The 7,865-nt window shown below is 35.0% G+C and overlaps 1 protein-coding gene across 1 annotated transcript; it reads right to left on the bottom strand.

Annotated features, from left to right (window-relative positions):
• Window positions 1–33: 33 nt before the first annotated feature.
• Window positions 34–6,930, bottom strand: LOC120629451. Its single transcript, XM_039898392.1, has 11 exons — window positions 6,858–6,930; window positions 6,096–6,300; window positions 5,534–5,654; window positions 4,763–4,945; window positions 4,551–4,646; window positions 4,319–4,471; window positions 2,947–3,114; window positions 2,439–2,636; window positions 1,655–1,780; window positions 1,343–1,461; window positions 34–187 (listed from the first exon to the last, which is right to left on the bottom strand). The coding sequence occupies exons 1-11, from the start codon at window positions 6,928–6,930 to the stop codon at window positions 34–36; spliced, it is 1,596 nt and encodes a 531-aa protein (XP_039754326.1).
• Window positions 6,931–7,865: the final 935 nt, after the last annotated feature.

The raw sequence follows: 7,865 nt of genomic DNA, 5'->3' as shown, positions 1-7,865 counted from the left end.
ATAGGTGTATGTTGAATTATAATAATTATTTATTTAAAAGGGTGATAAGTGCGATGAAATCTTGCAAACTGGATAGAGATTTAAAAAATTATTTGACCAAAGAGTGTATCGGTGGTCTTTTTTCTGTTGAGGAATACTCGCGTCAGCTGAAGAATATGCAACAGTCTCCTTAGCTTTTACAGGAACACTGGAAAAGAGAAGCTATTTAATATTCGATTGGCCTTTATACTTCGGTTAGCCGGGCTAACGTCATAGTTGTGCCGATTCTAAAGAACACAAATTTCTAAATTGGCAGACCTTAATTAAGTGTTGTCATCTTTTTCTACAAAGAATATGGTGAAAAAAATGGCACAAATAATATCATTTAAAATATCACGAGGTAATGTTTTAATCATATTAATTGGTAATCAATGTACACAAAACTTGATCATGTGATCTGATGGCATACTTGTTTACCTTTAGAGCATTGGCTTGTGGTATGGACCGTACAACAGAATCGGCACCACAGACAACGTCGAGGGATATTCGCCGAGAGGATGTTTAAGGGTGGCTAGCGCAAGATGGTGCTGCCTGGTCTATACAGTAGAGTAGGTTTTATTACATTATTCTAAGCGCTTCTGAAAGAATTTTAATACCAGGCGCTGGGTTCTAAGTACTCCTCAGTCTGGCAGCATAGACAATAATTTGATAAAAAAGGCTGCAAAGTGATGATTTGGCGCGAGTATGGAGGGTAGAGGTAAGGAGAGTCATCTTATATGGGAGAAAAGTTGAAAAAGTGTCCAGTTGTTGCGCTAAATAACAGTTCAACAATCCTCCACACACCGCGCCGGTAGATGCACAGGGTATGGTATGAATGTAGCAATCGTAGATGAATTGAAGTATGCCGAGTTAAAAAATGTAATGTCATTATCGACTAAAGTAGTTAATTATTGAGAATTTCAACAACTTACGTTGTACAAAATATTGTGGTAAATATAACCTTACTTCCTTGTATCTCCATACTTCCTTGTTTATTTTTCATCCTACTTCAAGCCTACTCTAACAATATTTATATTTGGCGCTTCTTTTAAGAGTTACCCTGATGCAAATGTGGCGCCATCCTAATTTAATACATTTTGACGACACTTTTTCATATACACAGATGACTCTCCTTACCTCTACCCTCCATAGGCGCGAGGACATCAATGGAATACAGAACCAGAATAATTGGATATAAATAAAAACATTTTAACAAACTAAACATGTAAAGATGGTTAGGACGACTTTTATGAAAATTGTAGACTTTAAAAAAGTATCTTTAGAAACATCAAAGAAATTAAGAAAATACATAAAAACATCATACGTGCGTGAAGGGTCAATTAAAAGTGGATAATCCAGCGGTATTTTCACAGTTTTAGACATTACAGGACCTGGGAACGTTTCGGTAGCCATCGAAAGTATCCCACCCTTTTCAACTGGTATCTGTGATCGTTAGAAAAATATTTATGGTTATGTTTTTAATCGATAATAAATAAGCGCTATTATGATCCCTGCTTTATTCATCAAAAGCAGTTCTCTTCTCATTTATTAATGAAATACTTTGTATATTTCATCTCACCTCATGATAATGGGTACTGTGCAGTCTATCAGGAAAGAACAGAGAGATAAATCTTACTTGTCTTATTCGATCATATTTCCGACTGATTTTGAGAACATTTCTACACCACTTCCATATGTTTTCATCTGCAGCACCACGTCTTTCTAAGCGTTCGTTCATTTCGTTTAAATTGCGAATAGGTTTCTGAAAAATATTTGAAATGCTCATAAACCATCACAAGCATAGAAATTATATCGCGTACCTACTTCTGTAGTCTGTAGGAAACATTGAGGCTAAGATCGATCTTAGCCTCAATGTTTCCTACGACATGAAGTAGGTAGATAAGTACCTAACTACTATAATAAATTCCATCGAGAGTCGAGACAAGTAAACAAACTAGCAACTGAAAGTCTGCCTCTGTCCCTGCCAGTATAGGCATACTTCATCATTTATTTCCATCAGACAGATAGACTGAAATGTCTGATGGAACGCCTATCTTATTAAAACCCAGTGTAGTCGTACGGCATATACCTACCTATAGGCGTTATATCTAACTAATGTGTCCAAATTCTATATTTTTTATTTAAAAAAATGACAAAGCAAGTCAGCGCGCGCATGTCATACCTATAACCATCCATGAATACATTTTTGCAACATCAGAAGAATTTTACCAATAACTAAAAATATGAAAATCATTATGGAAAAATAATTGAGCCAGAACACGATACTTTAGTACTCGCAGGACTTAAATAATACACAGCCTAGTTTGGTCATCCCTGCAGAAGCCGTATGTCTACCACTAAACGTTCATTGTTTAAAATAGGTAATGATAATGACTAAAATTATGGCAGGAGGTACTAACAGCGCGATTTCGAGGTTTATTCCCCTGTTTATTCACTATGGTCCATAGTGATACAGCACAAGACTTGTTTCGGGCAAGAACGCTGAATCGCTCTTTCGCCTGCGTAGCCTCTGCAAAGCTCTTCTCTAAGCTCGTTGTTGCTCCGAGCTCTGACTTACTCAATAGATCGAGATTTCTATCATGCTTCATCACATTCTCCTGAAACATTTAACATAGACAATAGGCTGTTTGCTTGTTTGTTTTAATTCTTTATAGCACATTATAAAAAAAGGTCAAAGCGAGGACGTTTTCATCCAGTTTATATGTTATTAGTGGAACAGGTGTGCTTGGTAGCATATTTTGGCAAAATAAATATCGACATAATAAAGATGAAGTATAAATACGTAATTAAATAGCACTAATGCATGCAAATGAATAAACGAATAAAAAATAAACTAACCGTATTGTACTTTACAAAAAAAAGTAAAGTAAAGTGAACTAACAGTTACATAAAGATTAACAACTTTACTCTTAATTTTTCCAATTCGACGTCGATTTTTTGTCTCACAATTATTTCTGCACGAATATCTTCAACCAAAAATGCCCAATATTTGTTAACACGGGCACAGTCCATAAGCTGGTTATGAGTCAAATTTATCAGAATGCGCTTGCTTATAGCTGAGGGAAGTAACTGGATCTGAAATGTGCAATTAAATTCAATACTTCGACGACCTCCCCAGCGTAGCGGTAAGTCCCGGGTTCGATCCCCCGCAGAGGATTTGGGAATTTAATTTATTTATTTCTGATTTTTTTCTCGTCTGTGTAGAACTGCCATAGTTACCACCCTACCGACAAAGACGTGCCGGCTAAACGATTTACAGTTTCGGTACGATGTCGCGTAGAAACCGAACCGAACAGGTCAGATTGCAGTGAAGGGCTAACATGTAGTGAAAAAAAATCTTAGACCAAAAAAGCTGGTAGCTTGACAGCCGAGATCAACTCGTAATATGTCATTAATAATCGTGGTGCTTATTCAATTTACCCAAATGTCTAAACTAGTAACAACCACATCTCTAAATATATGAGTATGTACGTGAGTGTGCAGCTATTAATTTTTGTTATGATTAGAATAAATTTCACGCTCAATCATGTGGGAGGACTAGAAAATTTAGATTTTTGAAGTTATACCTACTTCTTTTGTAGCGTTAGGGAAAAATGATGAGAGTAAATTTTACGATACGCACGCACACAGTTACAAAAAACTGACACCCTGAAGTTACCAGCTTTAAGGTTTGGCAGTGTACACTTTCACTGGGGCCTCATTCCGGGGATTTAATTGATCAAATTTTAATGTTGAGTGAAACTGTCCTGTCTGTGAAGGTTGTCCGATAATGAGTCTATTAGTATTCCAAATTTAATTATGTTTATTGTGTCAATTTCTTTAATCATGATGTATTATTTTTTGTGATATTTAATTATACTTTATTTTAACTAGATAATGCGTTATAATAAAACTATATTTTTATACTTTGTAGTTTTTTCTACAAACAGCAAAATATAAAATTTTTGAAAAGATTTTTATCTTGTTACGCCAAAGAAGTATAACATCTAACGGGTGTAGATACATAAGTACACACACGTTTAAAAGTTTTTTTTTAAAGTAATAATTGACGGACAATTCAGATCCACCTGATGGGAATTGAAAAGACATAGCCTTAAAATAGAACAACACGTCGCTGAGAATACTAAGAACACGCCATAATTAGTGCCGCCCTAAGTCCTTTAACCTGAGGCGTAGATGTTATGTGCCTGTTTGGCGACGAAAGCACGGCAGTAATACTTCTCCGGTCGAGCTCTGACACAATAAGCTCTGCTACTAAAACTTGATCATATAAACGTACGAAATCAACGGTTTCCATATCTTCAGGTTTAGGACGATTAACTTTCCAAAGCTTAGTTGTCCCATTCTTGAAAGTCATCTCCAGTTCTTCAAGCTTCATTCTATCCTTCATTGCCTTTACTGTCGACGCCCATAGTGCTAATTTTGTTTCCAACTAAAATAATTACAGGATTATATTGGACTAGCGTCAGAGACTGCCTCGTTGGTCTAGTCGCCACAGAACAAAACATAACCTCTTTTTGAGCTTGACCAGGAGCTGGAGCGAAAGGTACTGTTTCAGCCTCCGGAGGAATTTTGCGTTGTACTGCTTGCTCTTTCTTTGCTGGAGTCTGAAAAAACCTATAGATAAATATAAATGTAGGAACTGCCATTATCTTATTCAAACAACTTGATGTGCCCTGCGGCTTTGCCCGAATTTTTTATCTTTAATTGTTTACTTTGTTACCGTTTCAGTTAATGCAGTTTGCTTTGGCGGCAGAGGTTCAGGAACAACTTTGCATTCCTGTAAATCTTCCAACTGTAACTCAACGTGCCGATCGTATATTTTCTGGGCTCGCTTTAGAACCTCCCACATTACAGGACCACCGGCTACTGTTAACAACTCAGCGAGAACTAAAGCTTGGCGTTCCTAAAAAACAAACAAATCTTTCCTCAAACACCTCCTTATTTGAAATAACCATATATCTTTTACGGAGCGGACGGCCAGAACTCGCTTCGATTTTCCGCTGACAGCAATCTCCAGGGTTCCATACAATATCACGAAATACTATACTATACTTGTGTCAGACTGTAATTCCCTCCCTGCTGAAATACGTTAGGCTAAATCCCTGAATATCTTCAAGTAGCGTTTGAAACACCTTTTCTTATCTACGTAATGTAAAGTACGTTGTATACTGCATAAAATATGTATATACCTACTTATACATATTTTGTATAATATGTGTGTAGTATTAAGATTAATGAATAAGTAGTTTATTTTAATTATATATATATATTTATATATATAAATATATACACGCCTCATTCTCTAGTCTATGTTTCTACTGTGTATGTTTTTACTTTGTATATGTGTGTGTATTACACACATTTTATTAAAAATTTTCAAACAAACAAAACATGAGCGCAATATTTATGCTTTTTTGTACCAGGTGCTACTCAAGTTTTAAGTACTTTATCAATTTAAATTAATAAATTAGAAGTCAATTTAGATACGAACAGGTTCAAGAGTCTGAAACCATTGGCGGTCACTCATCATTACTTCTGCAAGTAGTGACAAAGGTCGAGCGGTCCTATCGTGATCCATGGGCACTTGATCATAGCTGCTCCACACTCTAGGTCTGAAATATTGGGGGTTATAAACAAGTAAACAAGTTGTGGTGTATGTCAAGAGAGGCTGGTACCTCTGGACCTATTTATACTCTACGTTTATGGCTATTTTATAATTTTTATAATTATTATTAGGGTTTTTACCTACACTTGGAGGAATTATCAATTTTATAAATTAAAAATGCATATAAAAATATTCGGAATCGACAGGATTTGAACCTGCGACTCTCTGGCAATCGCGGCCTGAGCGCTTTCTCCAATATACTAATTTCGGCATCGACGGTAGGAGAGCCGTAGCTTGGAGAAAGCGCTCAGGCCCCGATGAGGTTTTACCTGAACTAAACAAATATTTTTATTAAAAGCGATGCTAACTTCTCCAGACTGAACATGACAGAATAGCAATATAACCATGTTAAGTATATAAAAAGAATAGAAGGAGAAATAAAACTTACTCGCAAGCAGACATCATGGCGTCTTTGGGCCGACAATTCCATATAGATTTCAATAGTAGTGATAGAGTCCAAATACTACGAACGTCTTTCAATAGAGCTAACACAAATCGCTTTTTGTTTGCATACGATATAGGGGCAAACCAGTATTTAGTTGCCAGCATATGCTTGCTGAATTCTAATTTCTCTTCAGTATAATCGTCGTCAACTAAAAATTAAAACTAGTAACAACGAAAGTGATCTATAGATTTTTTTAGTTCATAATTTTCTCATGTTTTTGTTATCCTAATTACTCCTCCAACTTGATCGATTTTTTTTATTCGGTAGGGGATTCGAATAAGTCACTTGAGCTATACCCTGTTAAAGAAATGCTTTCCAATGATAACCAACCAGGTTAATGTAAGGTTCAAAAAATACCCCTATATCCCGAAATTAGAGCCATAATTATAGGAAAATTTAAGATTCAATTTTTTACTTTAGCCCACTGATTGACCTAATATTTGTTAATTCGAAGTTACTACGTAACTTTATTCAGGAGATTGGAGCTCTGACTGACGGACACAATGAAATTTCATCAGTTTCACCAAACTTTCTAAGACGTCCCTTCAATAGAATCCAATAAATATAACGCAAAATGTTTTACTCCATTAAATGAATAGTTACATTTTTAGTAATGCATTCATTTAACATTTAACATGTTTCTAATTTATAAGCCCACTCTGTATTATTCTAAATTTTTATATGCATTTAATATGTTTTACCAACCACAAATCATTTCTGACAAAATCAAATCATTTATCAAATGCACTTGTCGTGTCACCTCACCAAATGAAGTCATTTTTCCTTCTTTTCTATGCAAGTATCTTCTATCTAAAATTTCTTATTAAAAATAATTTATTTTATCCTATAATTTGACCTTTAAAACTTTGTCTTTTATTACATGTCATAATTTGTTATTAAATAAAGTCTTGGCAAGTTAAACAACTGGGAATTCTCAAAAAAGGATTTCCCTATGTACCATTGAACTTTTATTATTCATTGTTCTTAGACCGACCTCTATTGTACTATGGTACGCATAATAGAGGACAGTGTATACAGTATAGGTACCCTCAACGGTCAACCAAATAAATTGTTTATTTTATTCTTTCCCAGATCTCTGTCCTTCCTTCTTTATTTGAGTTGTCAACTTTATTTGTTTGTTTATTTGATTATTTGTTTGTTACCTATATTCGGCTAATCAATTTGATACATGTATTACCTATAGTTTGAATCCTGTAACTTGACATAGAACATTTACTGTTCACGGGTGTTTTAAAAACGTAGGCACAACTTCACAGCTCAACCTATCTTGTCAAAATTATGTATAGAGGCAGATAGCTTGATTCCTCGACAAGTAATACTTTTATTCAAAGGTTCCCGCAGGATTTAAAAAAAACAAAAAATAGATGTTTGAAATTGCGGGACAGAACCAGAACAGTGAATTGGAAAATGAACTGGTTTCCTATCTTGACAAAAAAATACTAAGAAATACAAAGTTTGGGTGCTTTAATTATCAGAAGCGATAAATGTACTTATTTTGATATTTAAAAAATAATAATTCTTTTGAACTATATTCGTATTCCATCCTGATGCACTGGAGTGCGATTTCTGTAGTGTAACAATAAAAAAAAATATCTTATTTCGCAGAGTGCGAACAACCTAGAATTGTCACTTTCTCCGCCATTCAAATCCCAGTGAGCCACCTGTGTAACAGGTAAATAAGTGAACGTTTTA

This window comes from Pararge aegeria, chromosome 14 (genome assembly GCF_905163445.1).
Source record: "Pararge aegeria chromosome 14, ilParAegt1.1, whole genome shotgun sequence".
NCBI lineage: Eukaryota > Metazoa > Arthropoda > Insecta > Lepidoptera > Nymphalidae > Pararge > Pararge aegeria.
Note: the sequence above shows the minus strand (reverse complement) of the source record. Positions and strands in the feature narration are given on the sequence as shown.

What these genes read in the sequence shown, in the direction of transcription:
- LOC120629451 (XM_039898392.1), bottom strand. Translation starts at nt 6,930, where the DNA reads ATGACTTCATTTGGTGAGGTGACACGACAAGTGCATTTGATAAATGAT. An exon ending in AAACTGCATTAACTGAAACG is followed by an intron (nt 4,647 to 4,762) that starts GTAACAAAGTAA and finishes AGGTTTTTTCAG; the next exon opens with ACTCCAGCAAAGAAAGAGCA. An exon ending in TCGAATTGGAAAAATTAAGA is followed by an intron (nt 2,637 to 2,946) that starts GTAAAGTTGTTA and finishes TAAATGTTTCAG; the next exon opens with GAGAATGTGATGAAGCATGA.